General features: G+C 43.6%; 1 protein-coding gene across 3 annotated transcripts in view; it reads right to left on the reverse strand.

The window, feature by feature from the left end:
* Nucleotides 1-23,100, reverse strand: part of WDR25 (WD repeat domain 25) — a 100,666-nt gene extending 77,566 nt beyond the window's left edge. For 2 of the 3 annotated variants that reach the window (XR_013980390.1, XM_080985064.1), the window contains exons 1-2: nt 22,566-23,100; nt 20,661-21,397 (exon numbers count right to left, since the gene is read on the reverse strand). Coding sequence is in view for 2 of the 3 variants with exons in the window: in XM_080985064.1 (XP_080841190.1) it covers nt 20,661-21,320 (660 nt within the window). In the remaining variant the exon portion in view is untranslated. The other variant, XM_080985065.1, reaches the window with a different exon arrangement.
* Nucleotides 23,101-24,698: the final 1,598 nt, after the last annotated feature.

A 24,698-nucleotide genomic window follows, 5' to 3' on the forward strand; every position in this document is an offset into this window, starting at 1 on the left:
CAAAGCTTCTCAAAGATTCGGATTGCCTTGACAACGGCAGTGACAGTTCACAAAAGGTAAAAGAATGTCAGCCTTTTAAGTAAAGGGAAAAAAATACTGGTGGGTTTTGTAGAAGCATTTCTATACTAGCTTCATTCAACACCATCTGGCATTTGTATACCATTTTGCCTGTGCAGAATGCATTATTATATCTGCTGCACGTCTTCCTAAATATGGAAAAGAAAGCTGCTATCTTAAACACCCCCATTCCGAACAGTTGCACGCTGGAGAATTGGACTGACTTTGCCTTGCCACAAGGGTTAGTTTACCATATAAATTTCCCCCATGCTTGGAAAACCTAAGACTATACAACATGTGGCCTATAACAAAATGTTGCAGCGTGGAGTGCTCCTGAGAGCCAGTGTGGTGTAGTGGTTAAGAGCGGTAGATTCGTAATCTAGGGAACCGGGTGCGCGTCTCCTCTCCTCCACAAGCAGCTGCTGGGTGACCTTGGGCCAGTCACACTTCTTTGAAGTCTCTCAGCCCCACTCACCTCACAGAGTGTTTGTTGTGGGGGAGGAAGGGAAAGGAGAATGTTAGCCGCTTTGAGACTCCTTCGGGTAGCGATAAAGCAGGATATCAAATCCAAACTCTTCTTCTTTGTCTGTTCATAGTTCCAGCCAGTCTTGTCCCCCTCCAGGGAACTCCATTCCATACTCCCATCCTTCGCCACAATAGTCAGTCAATGTTTAATGTCCACTGAGCATGCTCAGTCTTCACTGGGCTGTTTTTGGGTTCCCAACTTACCAGATTTATTTTTTTCCTAACAAGTTCTTCTACCTCTTTGGGTTTCCCAAAGCATGTGGATTCCTCCCTCTTGTGCATGGATGGTGCTGTTCTGGATATGGAAGGACTGACACACAGACAATTGGATTCACTATAAGGGTACATGACGCAATTTTATCCTCTGCATTATTATTATTTTTTTTGAAAAATCCTTTAAAAGAAAAGCAGCGGCCCATTATCATGCTGCAAGATCATCAAGAGAAACAAGAATCCTGCTTCAATGCATCACTTCTGCCAAGGCAAGCTTCAAAAACCCTATTATTATTTATTAGCCATGTTCTTTACAAGGCAGTAGCCCTTTAGTGCTTTCTCTAGACAAGCAACCCAATTCAGAAATCACTATGTGCACTGACCTCTTGCCCACTTGGGAAGATCCTCATTCATTTTAATGGTGGGAAGAATGCAACGTTGTGCCACAGGGATTGTTCCGGCAGGGCAGGCGTTTTGGCTTACCAGACAGAACAATTCCCTGCTCTCCTCGGACTGCATGCCGTTCCAGGGGTTGCCCTGATCCCCTCTCCAGACCCATTTTGGGGGATATGCAGAGAGGAGGGAGAAAAACTTTAAATCTAATGCATGCATTTTTGCACAAATCTGGTAAATGTTTGAGTCGCAAACCGTATCACATATTTCAGAAAAGCGAAAACAAATGAAGTGTTCTGATCTGCATATTAGTCCACAGACAAATAAAATTCTTGACTACCCATGCTGAACTTAGTTCAAAATAGTCTTACTGAAATGTGACTGAGCCTATGTTAATGGTATCATCTATAATTTATATGATGCTTTTTAAGAGCTTAAAATATTTCACTTAAAATCCCAGGGCTAGTTTAAAACGTATGATCAATTTCAACTAGGACGTTCATGATGTAGCTAAGACCCACCCCACCCCCCCAAAAAAAACAGTGAAAGCCCTTCCTATTTGTATTTTTCTTTCCTCTGTCCCCCACCCCATCTAAAATGAAATTCAGTGGTTGTCGTAATAGGTTTGTGATAGACAGACAAATGAATTGACCCCCTGATTAATGGGGAGGAAAAGATTTAGCACAGGTTATTTAAAAGCTTATTCCTGTTTCTCTTTAAGAGCTGTTTAACTTTAACGGAATTTTATGGACACGCAGCTAAAGGAGGGGAAATACTGTCTCTACTAAACATTCAACCCTAGTAGCTGCCCAGTCAGACTGTATACCTGAAGGAGCGTCTCTACCACCAGCCCAGACCCTGAGACCCAGCTCAGGGGGCCTTCTGGCAGTTCCCTCATTGTGACAAGTGAGGCTACAGGGAACCAGGCAGAGGGCCTTCTTGGTGGTGGCGCCACCATGTGGAACACCCTCCCATCAGATGTCAAGGAAATAAAACAACTATAGGACTTTCAGAAGACATCTGAAGGCAGCCTTGTACAGTGGTACCTCGGGTTAATTAATTCGTTCCGGAGGTCCGTTCTTAACCTGAAATTGTTCTTAACCTGAAGCACCACTTTAGCTAATGGGGCCTCCCGCTGCTGCCGCGCCGGAGCACAATTTCTGTTCTCTCTCTTTTTTCTTTTTTTTTTAATAATTTTTATTAACAGGCCAATCACATCACATTATCATATCACATTAGTTCCAAATTATACAGCCAAATTTTAAATTTTGTTGGGGGTGCCCATACATCAAGCTCGGCTCGAGTCCAAAACAGCATCACTTATCTTACTGCTTTCATTAGACAGTTCTGTCCAGTTTGATCCGGATAGTCCTTTATTACTTCCTTTCTCTTCTTGTTGTTATCATAAATTCCTTTCTTTGCAATCTCTGATGATTTTCACAAGCAGGTTGAAAGCTGGCATTCTATGTGGATTTTTGTACTCTTCCAAAAATCATATCGATCAGGGACAGCCTCTGTACAAAGCTTCCATACACAAAATTAGTCTCCGATCTGTCCTTTATTTTTCAAATAAATCAAATGAGTCTGGGGGCTCTGTCTGGTCAAACTTGCATTCCAACATTCCTTCTCGTTCGAACAGTCCTGATTCTCCTCCCCCAGTCCTTCCTCCGACAAGCCTGTCTTAGCGAGACGCCATATTTTAACTGCGTCATAAGAATTTTCCACTTTTCTCACCATTCTCCAGTCTTCTTTCCTGTTTTAATCCATCCCACATAGTTCTTAAAATCCTGCCTGTGATTCATAAAAACGCAACGATCTTGTTTCTATCTGGGGTGAAGGGTTATTTATGTCACATAATGCAGGGGGGGGAAATAGTTTTTTTCCTCCACCCCCCCTTCGTTCCAAACATACAATCTCCTTGTGGTAGTTCATCAGAAGATTTACTTATCCGTCCGTCACTCCTGGTCACAGAGATCCGTAAATCAGCAGTCTTATATTCGAGTTTTACTTGATGTATGTGCTTTCAGCTTTATTTCCAATCATATGTTTCCAATTATAATTCCAAGCTGAAGCAACCAGCACACGCTGATTGGAATCGGCATCAGGAAGATCTGACTTCACCGAGGGCCTTTTGCCAAGTGTTCGGCACCCCCCTCACTTGTATCAGGGGGTGCATTGTGAACACCGCTGGCAGGGCAGAGCCCCCCCCCCCGCATCCTGGGGGGGCATTAGGAAGGCTGCCTACTTCCCATAGCAGCCCCTTAGTACCTCGTATGGGTCAGAGAGATGTTATTGTCAGCCATCTTCCAACGTGCCACCTGGTGCCCCCCCCCACGATTTCTGTTCTCATCCTGAAGCAAAGTTCTTAACCTGAGGTAATCTTCAGTAGATTTATTGCTTTATTGTTCGGCGCCCAGCCACACTTCCCCTGGGAGCCGTAGATCGTAAAGCAATTAGCAGAGTTACACAGCGGCGTGTGTCGAAAGAGCAGTAAATGAGTCCCAAACGTTTCTTCTGTCCTAATATCTCTTTATTGGCACAAAAGTAGCGTATTTACAAACTCCAACTTCCATCTGATTCAAGCTGCATCTTCTCCCTCTGCTTGCAGCGACGCAACAAACTGCTTTCGATTTCCACTCAGTACACAGCATTCCAAGCTGCTTTCGTCACGTCCTGGCTTATTTCCCTTGTAAGCCCATCCCCTCAGTCTCGAGACACAGAAGGTTAACCCTTCACTACACCCAACAGGTAATATTTCTGGGTTAGTGGAGTCTGTAACCTGAAGCGTATGTAACCTGAAGCGTCTGTAACCCGAGGTACCACTATATAGGGAAGTTTTTAATGCTTTATGTTTTAGTGTACAGTCAAACCTCGGTTTTCGAACATCACGGCTGCCGAAAATTTCAGAAGCCAAACACTGAAAACCTGGAAGTGAATGCTTCCATTTTCAAATATGCCTCAGAAGTCGAACAGCTTCTGAGGCGCCTTTTTCATTCTCCACCCCCCCCCATTGACTTTGCAGCCTGCTCTTTGATCCTCGGTTTTCAAACATTTCGGAAGTTGAATGGACTTCTGGAACGGATTACGTTCAAAAACCGAGGTTCCACCATATTTGATGTTTTAATTTGCTGGAAGCCGCCCACAGTGGCAACCCAGTCAGATGGGCAGCATATAAATGATAAATTAGTTCAAGTAGCATTGTTATTATGGCGATATCAAATAGTGATTTCCTTCACTGGAGGTTTTTAAGCAGAGGTTGAATGGCCATCTATAATGGATGCTTTAGCTGAGATTCCTGCATGGCAGGGGGGCTGGACTAGATGACCCGTGGGTCCCTTCCAATCTAAAATTCTATGATTCTATGAATACAATAAAAATATAACATTTTTTGGTCATTTCTCATGTTTACAAAACCAAGTCAGAAATAAAAAATTTAAGCCTCGTGGGGTCATACAATTTTTTCCTTCCCATTATTTTTTGTTGGGGGTGGGGAGTTAAAATCAACATAATACCAGCAACAGGAACACCATACGGATTTGGGTTTCGTTCCAACAGCCCCATTATCTTCAGGTCACCCAACCATACTGCACGATCCACGGTAAGATCCACAGATATCCTTCTGCCCAATCAATATATCAAGTTCTTCAGCGAGGGGAAATCAAGTTGAGATACCACTGGTTAGCTGAAATGAAATTGGCCGTGTTTGCATGTATGCAAGCCAAAGATAACGTTAATCGTTAGGCTTATGAACTAGGAAGTTGACAGCTTGCTTCTCATGATTCAGATTCTCAACTTATTCGTTTTATAAAACAAATATAGTAATTCCCCCCCGTACAAAAGCAGCCAACCTTGTAAGACTAGACTAGAACCATCTCATACAAAAAAGCAAGATTATGCAGAAAAGAAACTAAATAATACAATTAAGTCACCTAATTAACAAAAAAAAAAATGCTCTGCCAATAAAGTACGTTGGGAAATGGCTGTTCCAACCCCACATGATACTTGATACCTTTTTTTCTGCTACGTTTCTTAAAATTAGGCTCTACTTTATGCCAAGATTCAGAGACTGAATGAAAGCAACTTCCCCATGGGAACCACTTAATGTGCACAGTGTCTGGCTCATGGCACACATCTCTTGTTCAACGCGAAGAGCCTCTGCACTGCCACCAGGGACAAATGTTTCCACCAGCCTTTACTTTGCTGGCATAATGCGCTGGCCGACCCTCAATTTTGTTGTCAGGAAACAAAAGTGCAATAAGGAAAATGCTTCTTTGAAACATATGTTTATACAGTGTCTGGTGTTAGCATTTATTTATTTGGCGGGGGGTGGGATGCTAGGATGTATTAATACAGTTGTGGGGAAAGAATTAAAAATTTCAGAAGATAACATCACTTTCAACTACATACCTAATTTATGGGGCTTGAAAATCAGTCAACGTAAATGGATTCTCCTGGCCTCACCATCTGCAAGAATATTGATATTGATACATTGGAAGGATAAAAATAAATGGCCTCCTTTGATCAATGGACAGACAACGTGACGACGCTTGCAACCTTTGAATGGATCGCTTTCAGACCAAGATTATGTATGGACCAATTTAATCATATTTGGAAAGTATTTAACGAAACCATAGTGAATCGTGAACTGACGTATACATGAGGGAGATAAGTCGTCTGTTTACATATATATAACATAGGCCTAAGTACATTTTAATGTTACACTGTTATTGCTGTAATCCTGTTTTCTTTTGTTTCTTCCCCCCCCACACACTTCCTTTTTCTTTTTTTCTTTAACTCACTGTAAAACTTTCAATTAGAGAGAGAGAGAGAGAGAGAGAGAGAGAGTGGTACCTTGGGTTACATACGCTTCAGGTTACAGACTCCGCTAACGCAGAAATAATACCTCGGGTTAAGAACTTTGCTTCAGGTTGAGAACAGAAATCACGCGGTGGCGGCGCAGCTGCAGCGGGAGACCCCATTAGCTAAAGTGGTGCTTCAGGTTAAGAAGAGTTTCAGGTTAAGAACGGACCTCTGAAACGAATTCAGTACGTAACCAGAGGTACCACTGTAATGTGCAAAGGCTTTCTAAATTTCTGTGTAATAAACTTTCAGTGCTTTGCATAAGAAGAGGGGGCCCCATTGGACTATAGTGCTAAAAACTCAGGTAGAGCTGAAAGAAGACAGGACATGGTTTAAAAAGTCCAAAATGAAGGGATTGTTCCTTTGAGCATAACACGAAGGAGGTCTTTTTGCTTAGGCCGAAAACAGCTAACTGTGTTGGACAGTTACAGGGCTGCCAATGATCCACACAACTAAAAAATGTGTTGTCCATTCAAACGAGAGTCTTGCAAGACCCAACTCTCAAGCAGCACATTAGCAAGCTACTAGCACAGCTTAAGCACATAGTTACAAAGCATCTTTTCTCACTGGGACCTAAGACTTCGCCCCAGAATCCTCGCTGGGAAACTTGACACTATGCATGCTATTTCTGGTAAGAACACTCTCCATGAAATGATGTCTCAAAACTAATTAAAATATCGTAGCGCAAATAAGACAGGCATAGATATGCCAAGGACTGAATCTATGTTCTGTAACATGGGTGTGGGAACCTCTTTCAACTAGCCGCTTATCTTCTGGGTAACAATTAGATGGTGCTAGATATTATGCAAGTTTACAAGCTTTTTTTGGGTAAGGAAAAAAAATTTAAGGGAAGATCATTAATACCCAGTACTACGATAAATACTGTTACAAAAAAAATCTGTTCCACCGAGGGACACTAAAAAATATAGAACTACACTTTGCAAGGACTACTTTCAGTTTCCTTGGAAACAGCATGCCTGGAAACAAAATGTTTAAAACACTTCATAAGAAATATGACCGAGAGTTGCTTCTACACCACTCCTATTGATTTCAATGGTACCTCCATGGGGGAAAAAATTTGTTCGGCTGATTGTTTTCAACACAACATTGCCTCCCAAGCTTCTAACTGTCAATTCTGAAAATACCTACAAAATATGTGCACCAAAGGAACATCTTAAGCAGCCTGAAATCTACTTACTGCCAAAGATTATGCAAGAAAAATAAATCTGGAAAAATAATACTACATGTGTATCCTCACAGGGCAATTTGGTAAATCTAAATTCAGCTACGTCTTCTCCAAGTGGGATGATGCACAAGCTTTAGGCAAATAAAACAGCAGCTTAACAACACAATCTTATATGCGTCTGCTCAGGAGTTCAATGGGAACATGATTGCAGCCCAAGGCATCTGGTTTCAGAAACGACACTTCGCTGGGTGATTATAGCTATGTAACAATCCAATGAGGGACGTGGGTGGTGCTGTGGGTAAAAGCCTCAGCGCCTAGGGCTTGCCGATCAAAAGGTCGGCGGTTAGAATCCCCGCGGCGGGGTGCGCTCCCGTTGCTCGGTCCCAGCGCCTGCCAACCTAGCAGTTCGAAAGCACCCCCGGGTGCAAGTAGATAAATAGGGACCGCTTACTGGCGGGAAGGTAAACGGCGTTTCCGTGTGCTGCGCTGGCTCGCCAGATGTAGCTTTGTCACGCTGGCCACGTGACCCGGAAGTGTCTCCAGACAGCGCTGGCCCCCGGCCTCTTGAGTGAGATGGGCGCACAACCCTAGAGTCTGTCAAGACTGGCCCGTACGGGCAGGGGTACCTTTACCTTTACCTTTAACAATCCATATTAGGCTAGCAATATCCTAGGTTTGAATACCAGTTGCTGGAAACCACAGAAGAGGAAGAGTGCTCATGCGCTCATGTTCTGCTCCATGGGTTCCTGCAGGCATCTGGCTGGACACAGTGCAAACAGGATGCTGGACTAAATGGGCCTCTGGCCCAATCCAGCAGGCTCTTCTTGTGTTCTTACGTTCTTAGTTACCTGGGTAAGAACAAGGCATGTAATCTCCTGTGGTTGCCACCTCCAGCTTCTCTCTTGCCCCAATACGACCAGTTTACTACGTTTATATACTGTCTTTCTGGCAGAGTACTCAAGGCGGTTCACAGCTTAAAATGACCAACAGTATGATGGAGATGCAACAAAAACAAAGGGGGAGCGGGAGGGGAAAGGAAAGCAAGAAGATTTGAGTACCAGAGCTGCTATATAAGAGGACTTCCGGGTTAGCGCGATCGACTAATGGCGGATTCCCTCCGAGCTCCGGAGGGAATCGGCTCTGCTGGAGACGGGTCTTACCGCGACGGCGACGCGGAGACCCTCAGAAACCGCAAGCGCGGAAGCCTGCGGACTTGGTGACTTGGTGGGCACCTTAAGCGCCCCCTCCGACCCACGAAGAGCCTTTTTAAAGGCTTCGGAGAGGGTACGGAGAGTGGCGTGGTGCTGGGAGTAGACCGCTACTTCAGTGGAGCGAAGCCGTGTGCCATGGTCGGAGAGCGCTGACTTTTTTCCCTAAATTTGGACCTGAAAAGAAACAACCCGTGAGTAGAACGGAATTTGGACTTTAAAATGTTTACCTTTGAATTCGGTACGACCGGGGGATGTGTTAAAGGGAAGTCCGCACCCCCCCCCTACAAACGATCTAAAGCAAGAACAGGAGAAGTAAGGTGGAGAGTCTACCCTTCTCGGCGCAAGCTAAAGGATATTAATTTCCACGATTTGATAAAAGAAGTTTTGAGCTGGAGTGTGAGAGCGGAACATTAGAAGTTTTTTTTTTTATGTGCAACCCCCCCTCCCGGACCCGGGAGCGTCCTGTGTCTGAGTCTGTTGAAGAGCAATAAGGAGTTTGACAGCTGTCAAAGCTGTCAAACGGGCAGTTTAAAGTTAAAAAGTTTGTTACTTAAGATCTCTCTGGACTAAATGTGTTATAATTGAATTAAAGTTGTTGGAAACAAAGAAACAAACAACGAGGTAAAGGACTGTTGGAAAAAGACTACTAAGTAACCAGAATCCCTCTAGGGGGAATTCTGAGACATTACAATGGCTGCAGATGGAAAATTACTAGCTGAGATAGAAAGAATGTTTTTCCTCGTGGGAATTTTACAGGAGCAGAGTCTGGCTATGAACAAACAACTCACGACCTTGACTTCTGGAACAAGTAGCTCTGCTGAATGCACTAAGGATTTGAATGAGAAAAAATCTGCAGCTGAATTAGAAGAGATATCTCAAGAATTGGAGGAGAGCAAGCAAGGAATGGAGAAAGCACAGATGGAAAGTACCAACCAGAAGCCTACACCAGTGGACTATAAGGAAGAAGACCCTTGGATTACATGGATTACAAATCTGCGAAAGATGCGAAAGATGAAGGAGGAGGCCCCTGGAGTATTTGAAATACAGGAACTTAAAAGAAAGAAGAAATATGATTGGGGCCTCCACTCTGAATATGAAGGATTGGTGGAACTTTTGCAGCAGCTGTTACCAAGTATTCTTGTGGGAAGAAAACCTGGTTTGATTGGGACAGAACTCCTTCGAGACTTGACGACCAACACAAAGGACTACCAACAAAACCGGCGGAGAGGGACTGAAAGAGACTTGAAGGCCTCGGACGTGAGGAATCCAGGCTAAGAACTGTTATTGTGGACACGTATCAGGGAAGGAACGGAAACCGGGGTTGGGAGGGAGGGGAAAATAGAATTTTAAAAACGTTTATGATTTTTGGGTTTAGCTAATATGATCCATATTTAATATAAAATGGGAAATCGATGGAAGGGAACGTGGGTCCACCTTAGGAAAGAATTTAATTTTTTTTTATAAGAGATGTAATATTAATATGGTAAGGAGGAGAAATAACAACTTGCTGATTTAATTATGGGAATTGGGATGTAGGAAGGGGGGGTGGGGGGAAGTCAAGGAACAAGGTTAAGAAAGTAAGGTTTTGAAATTATACATGTTTTTGTCTGTGTCTTTTTTGTGTGTGGGATGTCTTTATAAAATGTGAAAATCCAATAAAAATTTTATTAAAAAAAAAAAAAGAGCTGCTATATAAGAGGGTTCAGGAAAGGAAGGACCCAAATTGCAGCTGCTTCAAGTCAAACCTTTGGTTGACAAAATATTTCAAAATACAGTGGTACCTCGGGTTACAGACGCTTCAGGTTACAGACGCTTCAGGTTACACTCCGCTTACCCAGAAATAGTACCTCGGGTTAAGAAGTTCAGGATGAGAACAGAAATCGTGCTCCGGCGGCGCAGTGGCAGCGGGAGGCCCCATTAGCTAAAGTGGTACTTCAGGTTAAGTACAGTTTCAGGCTAAGAACGGGCCTCCGGAACAAATTAAGTACTTAACCCGAGGTACCACTGTCCTAGGTATTGGGGCAGGAGGGGATAATTAGACGAATTCCTATGCCCTGTTATTTATGCCATGTCATCGCCGTATAATAAGTTGCTCAGCTCTTGCCAGCAGCACTAAATGATGAAAAGCTGTGAGGAACTCTCAATGGAAGGATATAAGCACAGCACAAGGGATAAGAGTATCCACGGCGGGGGGAGAGGAGGAATTTGCTGAAAGTAACCCCTTTCCTGCTGTGGGGGAAGTCGTGTTCTCCAGCCTCAACCCTCCTTCAAGCCTGGAAGGAAGATGCAGACAGGGAAGAGCACCACTCAGGGAAGCAACAGCCCCCAGCTTCTATACCAGAGGGTATTGCTTTGACAGACTCAGAAGACGCTGTTTCAGTGCAGCCCCCATGCCATAGGAGCCAATGACTACAGAACCAGACAGCAGTTTTTTCACAGCACCTACAGCTTCGCAGGGAAGGTGGGTCCATGGCAGGACCCATCCTGTCAGACTTTGTGAGGCCTCTGCATTCTGCTGAGACAACACCCCTCCTCCTGAGAGCATCTTCCACAGTGTGCTATCCAGGGTACTGAAAGAACTTCTCTTCCCTCTCAAGGCCCTATCTTATTGGATGTGGCTCTGCCTCTGCTCAGTACGCTTACGCCCTGAGGCACAGTCTGTGATCGGTTGTGACAGGGATATCCCATAGTTGGAATTCTGCCCATGGTTAGACTGGATTCAACCCATAGAGGTGTTTTTTTTTTTTTTTTTTAAGACTCAATGGGCATTTACTTATGAAACCCTCGTTTACAGCAAGTCAGGATCTTTTAAAATACCAATTTCAATATCTTGGCTTCTTGTTTACTATCTTGTACAGAAGACGGCTGAAAGACGTAGAATTGGAAACATGTTAGCATTTGGTACATCCAAACCAAAATATCTCTGTTGTAAAAAAGCATGTGTGTAATAACTTCAGCTTTGAAATATTACATCCAAAAGATAGCCTTGTCCGGCACAAAAGTGGTACTTGTGACACTGCTTCTGGGCAGTAGATGTTACACGACAGTAACATTCTATTTTTGCCTCCGGAATGAGCAATATTTTAAAACCTGATTGCATTTCATATAGCAAGGTTTTCGTTTTTATAAACTGATGATCAACTTTTCACTTAATCATCCAAGAAAAAGCAGTTTCCACTTTTCTTCTGTTCCACATCCTTGATTGAACTGAGTTTGTTTATTCTTGGTCTGTGATCATTTGGATCTCTTCTGAAAGTAATCTCAAGTTGAGATGAGAACTTATTCATGCCAGTCAAGAGAGTTTGGGGATCATTCACCAATGTGCACTTGGATGGATTGCCATTAAGACAATGAAACATTCTGCAAGGTGTTCATGCAGACCCATGCTGAAGTCATGCTCTAACACAAAGGAAGGGGTTTTTTTAGCATAAAGAATGACAGCTCTGGCTGCCATAAGATGTTGTTCTGAATCTAGGCATGCAACCCATAGTTTTAGCTGTGTTTGTTTCTGTTTGCCTTAATATCTTGCTGCCTTTTAGCTTTTCTATTTTCAGGACTCTTTGAGTTTGCATAATTGTGCTTTAAAAATTATGTTCTGCAGTTTATTTTTATGTAAACCACCCTTGGTTTGTTGGTTTGTTTTTTGACAGACAATATTAAAAAAAAACCCTGTAATATATACAATAAATAATATTCTATATATCACTGCACTCAGGAGCTGCACAACTAGGATAAAATGTACCTATTTGCAGGGGGGAAGGCATGGGAATAGTTCCCCAAGATGTTCAGAAGCCAATCTGCAAAAATATTCAGTTTTCTCTGGTTCTCTGACTCCTGCATTCCAATTTGTCTTGTTCCTCTTAGTTTTCCTTTGTTGATAAAAGCCCCATTACATTTCTGCACACTCTGTGACTGCAAGAACAGCACGGAATATTCATTCTGAAAATGATAACTAAAAGAAAGGAAAGCCCATTGCTGAGGAGTACTTAAAAGGAACTTGCAAGGCTATTAGACAACCCTATTAGACAACCCTAGGAGTTTCCCAAGGGTAGCATTCTGTCAGGACCAACAGCGTTGCTACAGAAGACAATGGGAGGAAATCTTGCTTGCCTCAGCCCACTGGGCATGCATCCGTTGCTTGCACGCAACAAGGGCTTAGTAAAGGCAGAGATAAGAAAGGACCAGGAAAAGGACAGAAAACACTGACCAGAACTCAAGACATGTTTGATATAGGTGTGGCAGTCCATGCAGACCTCCTAAAAACCCCTAGAAGAGCAGCAGGTGTGAGCTTGTGGTCCCAAGAAGAGAATTGTTGGCAAATGCAGCCATAGGGCAGGAATGAAGCAGGGGGCGTGTAGAAAGTTTTGATGCAGCTCAGTAAGCCACAGGATGCTGAGATGTAGGCAAGAAGACCCTGCAAGAATCTGGAAAGCAGTACCGTTTCAGTTTTCACCCAGAGTGTCAAAGGCTGGTCCTTTTCATTATGCACAGATTTGAAACAATTTCTCTTCTGTGATGTTCCTCCCATCACATCCTCGTAAGCCTATTATTTTTCCCTGAAGGCTTTTCTGAGCCATGCTTCACCATTTGATTGCACACAGCATTTTTAAAAATGGAGAGGGTTTCTTTTCTTCTCCATAAAATGGACCAACTGTTGTATGCCTTTTTTTAAGAGACGAGAGATTCTTCATAGTCAACTCTCCGAGGTGCTGAAGAGACTCACCTACTGGTGGAGAAGGTGGATGGTAAAACAAAGAACTGCAACCCTGGAGCTATCCATGCATTATTCATCCCTTTCCTAGCACTTTTTTGGTGTGCAAAGTGTTTTATAGTAAGTAGCTCATTCATAAATCATGGCTTACTACTAGATTTCAATCACACATGTACTTTCTCCTCAGACTGGCTAACACAGAACAAGAAAACCTAGGGATTTCTAAGGGAATGTGCTCTGAAAAAGCATCAGGCCAACTCTTTTCTAATGAAAAAAGAAATATTGGGAACAATGTGGTGACAATGTAGGGAATGAGCTATAAAGCAGGAACAGAATTGATTAGTAAAAGAGTGTACTTTTTCACCACGAGGCTCAATTTAATTTCTTAGAGTGGTGACGGGAGGGAGGTCTTCTTGGAAAAAGCTCCCATTTGGAGCACAGTTATTCAGTCAATTTATTTCATGCAGAGGAGGGTTTGTGGTCCGTCCCCCCCTCTGCACACGATCCTTCCAAACAGAGCCTGCATACTCCTTGACAGCCCAGGTTCCATTTCCAAAAAATGCAAATGAAAGCCAGAAACTTATACAGAAATGCTCTTTTTCCATGTCTTTAAAAGATAACGGTGCTCCAGCAGAAGAAATAATCGCCAAAGCCAAAGATAGTAGTATTAAATAGTAACAATAGTTTTTATTTTAAATCTAGCCTTATTTCATTTCGTTTTTAATTTTCTTTATTATATTTTTTTATCTCATTCTTCCAAAGAGTCTAGTGCGGCATAAATGGCCTTTTATCATCAAAATAACCCTTCAAAGAAAGGTTAGTCTGAAAGATAGCAAATGTGTCATGTGTGACAGCCTTATTGTTTTCATGGGGTTCTCTGATATTTTCTCAACCACCTTGGAATCTATCAATGAGAGAAATGAAAATATTTAAATTGTAAGTCGAAGATGATGATAATCATTATTTTATCTATACCCTGCCCATCTGGCTGGGTTTCCCCAGCCACTCTGGAAGGCTTACAACATATCATACAACTGAGGTCCAGTGCCGAGGGCCTTCTGGCGGTTCCCTCACTGCGAGAAGCAAAGTTACAGGGAACCAGGCAGAGGGCCTTCTCGGTGGTGGCGCCCACCCTGCAGAACATGCTCCCTTCAGATGTCAAAGAAATAAACAACTATCTGATGTTTAGAAGACATCTGAAGGCAGCCCTGTTTAGGGAAGTTTTTAATGACTGATGTTTTAATGCATTTTTAATCTCTTGTTGGAAGCTGCCCAGAGTGGCTGAGGAAACCCAGCCAGATGAGCGGGGTATAAGTAATAAATTATTATTATTGTCATCATCATCATCATCAAACAGAATAAAAACATCAATCCTTAAAAACTTCCCTAAACAGGGCTGCCTTCAGATGTCTTCTAAAAGTCAGATAGTTTTTTATTTCCTTGACATCTAAAGAGAGCATGTTCCAAAGGGTGGGAGTCACTACCGAGAAGGCCCTCTGCCTGGTTCCCTGCAACTTCGCTTCTTGCAGTGAGGGAACCAGCAGAAGACCCTCAGTGTCTGGGCTGAGTGATGGGGGTGCAGATTTTCTTTTGCCATGTTGCAAAGAGGCAGATTGAAGGTGCTGTCCAAAGTGGTAGGAAAGTAATGGCCCGCTTTGGATGAAGAGGAAGAAGAAGAAGAGTTTGGATTTGATATCCCGCCTTTCACTCCCTTTAAGGAGTCTCAAAGCGGCTAACATTCTCCTTTCCCTTCCTCCCCACTTCCTCCCCCACAACAAACACTCTGTGGGATGAGTGGGACTGAGAGACTTCAAAGAAGTGTGACTGGCCCAAGGTCACCCAGCAGCTGCATGTGGAGGAGCGGAGACGCAAACCCGGTTCCCCAGATTAGGAGTCTACCGCTCTTAACCACTACACCACACTGGCTCTCAACACTAAGTTTGTTTATTGTAAGTATTTTTATACTACTCTTCAATCATATTCCCAAGGAGGTATAATATGATCTAGCATTAGATGAACAAGAAGAGGAGAGCCTTGTCTTGTCTCTGGTGCAGCAGCAAGGAAGAGGTTGGAACTATCTGCATCAATACTGGAGGAAGCCTTAGCTGTTTTAAACTATGATTAGTGAACAAGTCAGGACTGAATTCTAGGAAGATGAAGGCTTTCTGGATAGGTGGTTCCTGTGTCCATAAAACAAGCCAACTGCCTGTTCTGGAAGAAGTTGCATTCCCTCTGAAGAAGCAGGTACATAGCTTGGGGGTAATCCTGTATACGCAAGTGACCTCTGTGGCTTGGAGTGCCTTCTACCAACTCCATCTGGTATGCCAGCTATGGCTGTATCTGGATCAGGAAAGCTTGGGCACTGTGGTCCATGCAATAGTTATATCAAGGATGGACTACTGCAATGTTTGCTATGTGGAGGTGCCCATGGACCTGACCTGGAAGCTCCAACCAGTGCAGAATGCAGCACCCAGACTGCTGATGAAGGCAGATGGGTGACAGCATCAGGTTCAAGGTTCTTGCATTAATATACAAGGCCCTGAGCAACTTGGGTCCCAGACAACGCAAGGACCACCTGGGCCCTTCTATTCCAGCTCAATCACTGAGATCCTCTGGAAGAGCACTGCTCATTGTTCCCTGGGTATCAGAGGCCCAACTAGCTTTAACTAGAGGTTGGGCACTTAGTGTCACTGGTCCCATGCTGTGGAATACTCTCCCAGCGGAGATAAGGCATGCATCCTTGCTCCTTGGGAGGAATTCAGCAGTACACTAATATCGCAGATACTTATTGAGGGATTTTTAAGGCCTATTCAGCTGTTTAAACTATTTAGATTAGCCAGTCATTTTTATGATTCTTCTGCGTGCTTTCTGTGGATCTTGATGTACAGTACCCTGGTGTTCTGTATGAGGGGCAGTCTATAAATGCTTTTCTAAATATAAATAAGTAAAATGAAGCACAGTTAAATATGGGGAGCAGGTTTAACATTGGGAGCACCATCCCCGCGCCCAGAAGAGGTTAGAGGTAATTATAAACTCTGCCTTAAGCTGTTTGCTACTATCTGTATTGCAAAGCATCCTTTCTGCAATGAATGACCAAACAGAGAAGTTAACTGCAGTTGGTATCCCACCCTTGCAGTGTTCATCTTTAATCTAACTGTGCCCTCTACTGGCCTGAAAAGAACTCCGAAGAGGGCAGGAACTAACAGCTAAAAAGAAAAATACGTGTGATTATTCCTCCAAACAATGAAATAGCTCTCAAGGACTGTTTAGCATACAATAGGACTCAGAGCTCTACTGACTACTGATTTTTAAAACTCTACAATACCATAAACACTGGTTGCCACTTGAGCTTATTCGTTTTAGCCAATAATTCCCATTCTCTGCCTCCTCAGCAGGAGATTAATTGTGAGTGCCGGCCTCTCCTTGGAACACACTAAAATAAAATGAATGTTCTATATATCTGAACTTACCAATCTGCATTTTAAAAGAGGAGGCTGAGGACCAGTTCAAGAGAGCACTTTAGTGCAGCTTTGAAATGAAACAGCGTCGCTGCAAATCATTGCCTGGTACATTTGACAAATTATTAAGCTCTTTGTTGTCTAGAAATTGAACTTTGGGGCAATTGTGATTAGGATGTTTGTAGCCCACAGGCTGTGATGCAAGAAGTGGCCACACCCTTGATACAATGAGAATGACTTTGCTGCCGCTGACTTTGCACTTCTGATTTCAGAGAGGGGCTGGACAGTGCTGGCTAACTGCTATGAGGGAACTGTAGAGACCACGGTGAATAACTTTGCCAAATCAAAACTATATTGCCAACAGACCACCAGCTTTTAAAGGTACAAATCACCTGAATGTGCTCCAGAACCTTAATACGATTACCATTGGCCATAGACAACCATACTTCTTCCCCAGCATGTCTTGTCTGTTTAGCTTGCAAGCCCGACTGCAGAACCTGTCTCTCTCTGTCACTGATGGGAGCCAACGCAGGGGACCATAACTCAGAAGAGTGGCATAAAAACTCAGCAAATGAATTTAAACATTTATAAGCGCATACACACACAAGGAGGGGATGCGGGTCGCACTGTGGGTTAAACCACAGAGCCTAGGACTTGCCGATCAGAAGGTTGGCGGTTCAAATCCCCGTGACGGGGTGAGCTCCCGTTGCTCAGTCCCAGCTCCTGCTAACCTAGCAGTTTGAAAGCATGTCAAGTGCAAGTAGATAAATAGGTACCCTCTGGCGGGAAGGTAAACGGCATTTCTGTGCGCTGCTTTGGTTCACCAGAAGCGGCTTAGTCATGCTGGCCACATGACCCAGAAGCTGACTGCAGACAAACGCCAGCTCCCTCGGCCTATAGAGCGAGATGAGCGCCACAACCCCAGAGTCGGTCACGACTGGACCTGATGGCTTTACACACACACAAAGTAGAACATCCACCCTCAGTAGACCCTGACACAACAGCCAATTAGTTGGAACAAAAAAGTATTTACCTACTGACAAAAAGTATAGCAAAGAGGAGGCCAGCTTAGCCTCATACTAGAATGAGTTCCACAATCTGGCAGCAGCCACCAAGAACTCCCTATCTTGCATCCTGACCAAATGTGCTTGTGAGGTGGTAGGGCCAAGAGAAAGGTCTGCCCAGAAGATCTCAAAGCCCAGGCAGGCTCATAGATAAGAGAAGAAGAGAAAAAGAGTTTGGATTTGATATCCTACTTTATCACTACCCTAAGGAGTCTCAAAGCGGCTAACAATCTCCTTTCCCTTCCTCCCCCACAACAAACACTCTGTGAGGTGAGTGAGGCTGAGAGACTTCAGAGAAGTGTGACTGGCCCAAGGTCACCCAGCAGCTGCATGTGGAGGAGCGGGGAATCGAACCCGGTTCACCAGATTACTAGTCCACTGCTCTTAACCACTAAACCACACTGGCATAGTCCTTCAGGTAGCCTGGACTCAAGACATACAATAAAATAAATGCTTCTGTGTTTATACCAAGTAGATGGTGTTCATGGTTTCTAGTCTCACTGTTATCTCCTCTAGTTAATTGAAAAGCCGTGCAAGAAAGCAAAGTCTCACGTCAGTCAAAGAAAAAGTGGTGCGTACATATATCCCTTTGTGACAACCTAAGTACTTTTGCAAAAGCTAGAAATGAGGCAAAACACAGATTATTCACCCGCTGATGTAAAGAGCTAGAATTAGCAGCAGGAGGACACCACATAAGCTTTCCACTAAAACCTTATAATGCAAAGCAAGCGTCATTACAGCAAACCTAAGAAACGTCTAAGAACTTAAATTATAAGGCTGACATGAGTAGTCATTTGTATCCATTCAAAGAAAGGAGTTTTTGGAAAATTATAAGTCTCGGAATAAGTCTCAGAAAGTCAGAGGCAAATTAGAAATTTTGTATGACACAGGGGGGCTCACCTCTTCTTTAATAATTCGTTTTGTTCTAGGATTTGAGGCTCAGTTGTTTCAACACAAAAGTGGATGGAGGGGTTGTTACAGCTGCCTATGCAGTACAGTGCAAGGATATGGAGTCTGGAAAAAGCCACTGAAATAGCAAAGGGAACGTTGGCTGCAGGTGGGAGCAATGAACAACAACTGTTCTAGCCAACTTTGTACAGTGAGATCTGTGGAAAGGGAACAGTTATGGGGAGCAATTCAGGATAGCCTCTCAGGATGGTCTGCATGCAGCATGTTAAGGACTAAACCAGGACATTTCTAATTAAAGGATCTCAGATATCAGGGATGGAACAGATGAACCGTATGAAAAAGATCTCAACTTAAGACCTTGGAGAGTTGCTGCCAAATCAGAGCAGACATTACTGGGCTGGATGTCTGACAGTAGGCATGACAGCTGCAGCGCTTGGGAATCATGTCCCTACAAATTCAAATTCAGAACAGGCAAAAAGTAGTTCTTCTTCTTCACACAGTGCATAGTTAAATCATGGAATTTGCTATCACAAGATGTAGTAATGGCCACCAACTTGTGAGGCTTAAAAAGAGGACTAGACAAATACATGGAATCAGGTTATCAACAGCTACTTGCCTTGATAGCCGTACAGTACATTACCTGCAGCATCAGGGATAGTATGTCTATGAAAACCAACTGCTAGGAGTCATAAGTGGGGAGTGTAATATTGCACTCATGTCCTGCCTGTGGGCATCTGGTTGTTATCTGTGAGTACTGAATGTCTGATTAGAGGTCTTTGGCCTAATACAGCAGGCTCTTTATGTAAAATCATATCCTATGCCTGTGCTCTGATCCCACTTTTTCTTGTATTAATCAGTAGTGATAAACCTAAACTCCAGGGAAGCCTCAAGATCCCATCACTGGCTCTACTCCACTTGCCTAAAATATATATATTGCAGTCTTAGCTATTTCAGCTTATGCCCTCTCTTGCACCAGGTTGCCAGACAAGGTAATTTTAAGCCACAAAATCGATTACATGGAAAGTCCGTAATGGAAAATTCCTAAAATTATCACCTGTTGATTTCTCCTTATAGGACTCCCTTCATTTCTCCTTTTGTTTCCCTGCAGCACATATCAAAATGTTATTGGGAGAGCTGAGGTTATCCTTCATTTTTTTCACCCCTCAGCCCTTTCCTATCAGTAAACAGGGCAATTACAGCAAGTGGCTCCAATTTACTTGGGAGAACCAGGACAGGGACATAGAAACCCTTGCCTCTTCAACCTACTATTTCCTTGCAGGTGGCAGTAAGAAACACATGCACCTGGATTCCCCGTCTTAAAGAGCAAATGACAGCTTTGGATTTATTTTTTTATTTTTTGCAAGCAACGGGGGCACCGTCTACTACACACACAAGCTGGCTCCTCTTGTGTGGGTGTTCCGGTCTACCATTACCACCTGCCAATTAGCCACTACCATACCTGGGGAAATAAGTATTTGAAGGCGCCCTCATATAGCCAACCAGAGGCCAGATCAGAGGGCAAGGAGGGACTTTAGTGTGCCATGTTGCGCCTGCTGACATCAGCAGCATCACAGGGGCTATATTTAGATTCCTTTGAATCTAAATATAGATCTCCTTGGTCTCCTGCAAGAGCACTGAGAATTCTGCTGCTCCCATTTTCCCACAACTAAGAAGGTAGAAGGGGGGGGGGGAATCCTCTAGTTTTTTAAAGGAACAATGCACCAGCTCCATCTACAGTTTCTCTCTGACTTACTAGAACTAGTGTCAGAATTCAGCAGAGTATGCACTTTCCCCCACCCTCTCAACTTGCAGAAATCCAATTTCACAGACAGTACAGAAGTCCATAATTTCCACCAGCACATAACCTCTGTCAGAGTAAATGCAGACTGCACTGCATAACAGACAGGTGCCTACACAATTCAACATGAATCTGCCAGTTCCACAGAAAAAAAGGCTCACAGGGACACACTAGAGACTTTGAAATTGATTAGATTCCCACCTCTTTTCCTATGAGGGGAAAATGCTAATTTTCCATCAAAAAGACACAAACACATTCACTCTGCAATATATTACCTTGACAGTTTTATCCATAGATGCAGAGAGCAACATGTGGCTCCACTTCTGCACAGGGCACCACTGGACCACATTAACTGGACCGCTGTGATCAGACATCTGAAATACCAGTTTCCTAGGAATTTCAGTTATCCCATACTTAGAACCTATGTATGGCATAATATATTGGGAAGTATTAAAGGACATCTGTTCTCCTGCTGTATCAAGTTTGGCTGCACAACTTGTGCTCTGGCCACTGTCTTCAGCTTCACAAAGAAGTGAATTTTTTTCCTGCCGCAGTCTTTTAGGGATATATGGTCTCAGCCCTTGTATAGTAACTTCGCTGTAATCACAGGGCCTCTTCTGAGAGCAACTCTCATTTGCAGAAAATAGTCTAGGTGTATCAGGCTGTAATTTCTTAAGAAGTGTGGTTGCCATATAGTTTTTATTAGGTTTTAGGTGCCGGAGAAGAGTATCTTCATGAAACATGTTACTCCTGGAACTGTCAATGTATTCCACAGGTTGGAATGTGCTATCAGAAATTTTGACTGTCCCATCACAAGACTGAGCAGCAGTCATAGCAGAATTTGTAACATTTATTCCACTGGCAGTGGCATCTTCAGATTTCCCATCCTCTCTCTCAGAGTCTGAATCTTCGTAAGCAACAAGTGAGGGATTCATCAAGTCAGCTGCAACAGAATCCTCTAAATTTTCCCTTTAGATCTTCATAAACAGTGAAAAGCTTCTGCGATGAAAATCTACAAATTTAAGGAAATTCACTTTAAATAACTCATTTTTCAGTCAAAGAAACATAGCATACTTTCATACTTACAAACATTACACCAGGGTGGTTTGTGACCCTCCACAGAGTAACCGTTACTATGTTCATAATTAAATATTTAATTAAGTTAACACATTCCAGTTTACATTAACAGCCTGAAAATAACCTGGTATACCAGGGCCATCCCAAGACAATTCCAGTAATTTGAATATTTTTACTCAAAAGCAAACATTTACTGAGAAAGTACTGAATCAGAGAGCCAGCTAGCTTTAGTGTTCAAATGGCTCGTCTCAGCAGCAAACCTGTATCATAACGAGCAAGGGAATGTATGCGTGCTCCCCACTACATTTGGTTTTCTGAAAAAGCAAGTGCAGGGACCAACCATCACTGAAACATAATAAAACAGATGGATAAATAAAAAAATAAATAAAACAGATGCATTTAATTGACTCTTTGCTCAATGAATTGGCAGTGGGCTCAAGACTATGTGTGACCATTTGTTTTTTAACTTATCATTAATAATGTATCAATTATGAACAGTTAAGTGAATGGAGAACCTGCTGCTGCTAAAATTAAGCATCACCCTGCTGCAGCACGTTATTCTTTTTTACAGCTGAACCTTTCAAGGGCAGCTCTTAACAATTCCATACATAAACACTGAATGAAACTGAATTATGACAAGAAATATGTATCTGTTGGAAGCCAGGGACACTTTTTTAAAAAAACAACTGCAAAACAGCAGCATCCAAGGGTCAAAAAACCACTTCTGCGGAACTGGCACATTCTCTAAAATGTTGTGGAAAGCTTAGCTTTCAAAGCACACGTTTTCCTGTTACCTAGCGACTGTAGATAATTCTGTTATCAATATGCCACCACCATGAAGAAGGAAAACTTGAGTGTGGCATGCAAATACCTTTCCCCCTACCCCACGCCGGAATGTATAAAACTAGCAGAATTGTTAAATCTATATCAAAACCTGTGTTTGCCAGTAAACCCCAAAAAACACAAACAAACATACATACACTTTGGGGGAGGGGACTGTGCGCCTGTATTACAAGGTAGCCATATAGGAAGGCTTTCTACAACTATATTAAGCTTAGCTACAGTAACAAGAGTTGTGAAACAGGGGCGCTTCGAGCACGTACTTTGCATAAAAAACCTCCTTTCCCCCGCTTCAAAGCGGCCCGAGTGCCACGCGAAGCAGCTCCGCCTGTACTGCCTGCAGCCAACGTCTGCCAAGAACGGACCCGGACCTGTTTCCATGCACGGGGGGACCCCTTTCACGGCAACACCGCCCTCACGCAGCCTCCCTCCGCGCTGCTTGCCGCTCGGCTTCGCAGCGTGGGCAGGTGCCTCCCGCTGAAACGGTTCCCCCAGGAAACTCGACCCGGCGTCGAACGGTCCGGGGCCCCCCGGTACCCCCTTCACCGACGTCCTTCGTTCTGTGTTTTTGTTTGTTTGCTCGCCCCCTTCGGCTTACGGCGCGGCTCTCACCGAAGACCTCGCCTCCTCCCTTTCGCAGTTCTGGGCATGGGCCTAGCTGTCCTCTCTCGCTCCTCTTCACCGGTGGTTCCGGGCTCAGGTGCGTGTTTCCCGCCCGGACGGCGATGAGCGACGCACTTGGCTGATGCAAAGGGGAGTCGCGGCTTCTTCCAGAGGCGCTGACAGAAGCGGCTGTCTCCTGAGCAGGTGAGGAGCCGGGGGGGGGGGGGAGAGGCGAGTAGTCGGGGGAGAGGCGCCCCTGCAGCCCACCCTTTGAGCGGGAGGTCTTTGGGCGGGGGAAGAAGACCGTGAGGGTCCGACCCGTCGCCCAACTGGCCCATTATTCTCCTCTCATGTAGTCCCCCCCCAAAAAAGACAGGGGCGGTCCAAGGCATAGCTCAGGGCTCCACTCTCTTGGGGGCCCCCCCCAAAAAAAAATTAAAGGAAAAAAACCCTGGATGTACATTTCCAAAATACAAGATTAAAAAAATAAAACAAAACCTACATACAGCAATAGTGATTTGTGTTGTGTACATAGCTGTCAACGTTTCCCTTTTTTTAAGGGAAATTCCGAATAGGATTCCTCGCAAGAAAAGGGAAAAGTTGACAGCTATGGTTGTGTAGGCTCCTATTTGTTATGTGCAAATGGCTTTAGATATCTGTTAGGTCCGACAGCTGGACTTATAAAAGGCCCCATCAAACCTAATAATAATAATTTTTATTTATACCCCGCCCTCCCCAGCTAAGGCCGGGCTCAGGCCGGCTAACAAGCAATAATAAAAACAAGGTGAATGAATACAACTTAAAAACAAGATTTAAATACAACATTAAAATATTGAAACATTAAAATATTAAATTGCAACCTAGGGCCTCATCAAACCTAAACCCGGCCCTGCCTAAGGCAGACCCCCCCCAAAATGCCGACACACACACCTCTCCCCACCAGGGAAGAAGGGGTGAGGGAAGAACTACATCAGGAGCAAGCGGGGGGGGGGGAGAGATCTACATCTGGATCTGCTCCCCCACTGGATCTTGCAGCCTGAGGCAGTTGCCTCACCTTGTCTCCTTTTGTAATTTTTTTATTTGCATTTTTAATACAGAGACAGAAAAGAAAAACAGCACACCCCACAGTCCCTTCCCTCCACTTTAAGTACAACTTTCATACCAATCTGGACTTACAGCTCAATACCTGGTGACTTCACTTCCACCCTTTTCCTGGTTTCTTTATTTTTCCTATTAAATCGCATATTCCAAATTTCTAATCTTCTAATTCCTTCCTCCGTTGATTTGTATTAGCTCCTATTCTGCGGGATTTACTGAAGACCTGCTAGGTTATTTACTTGTTTATACCGGATCCTAAAATATTCAATAAACATTTTCCAATCCTTCTTATCATCCTTTTCTCTTATCCTATTCGTTATACCTGCCAATTCAGCATATTCAAGCATTTTAAACTGCCACTCTTCCTTAGTGGGTACCATATTTGTTCTCCACCTTTGTTCTAATAAGGTTTGTGCTAATAAGGTTCTAGCCACAGTGTTGGCGTATAATAATAAATTCTTTTGTTTTTTTAGGGACTTCGGTTGTTACCATTCCCAAAAAGAATGCCTCCAGCTTTTGGGGGAAGATTTTTTTGAATATATTTTTTAATTCATTGTAAATTACTTACCAGATTTCCCTGATTACAGGACCACCACATGTGGAAAAAGGATCCCTCTACTTCATCCCCTCCCCACCCCAACACCTGTGAGAAACCCACAGAAGCAAACACAGTCGCCCTCTGCCCCACTCACCGA

This window comes from Podarcis pityusensis (assembly GCF_964106645.2).
Source record: "Podarcis pityusensis genome assembly, chromosome: 1".
Taxonomy (NCBI): domain Eukaryota; kingdom Metazoa; phylum Chordata; class Lepidosauria; order Squamata; family Lacertidae; genus Podarcis; species Podarcis pityusensis.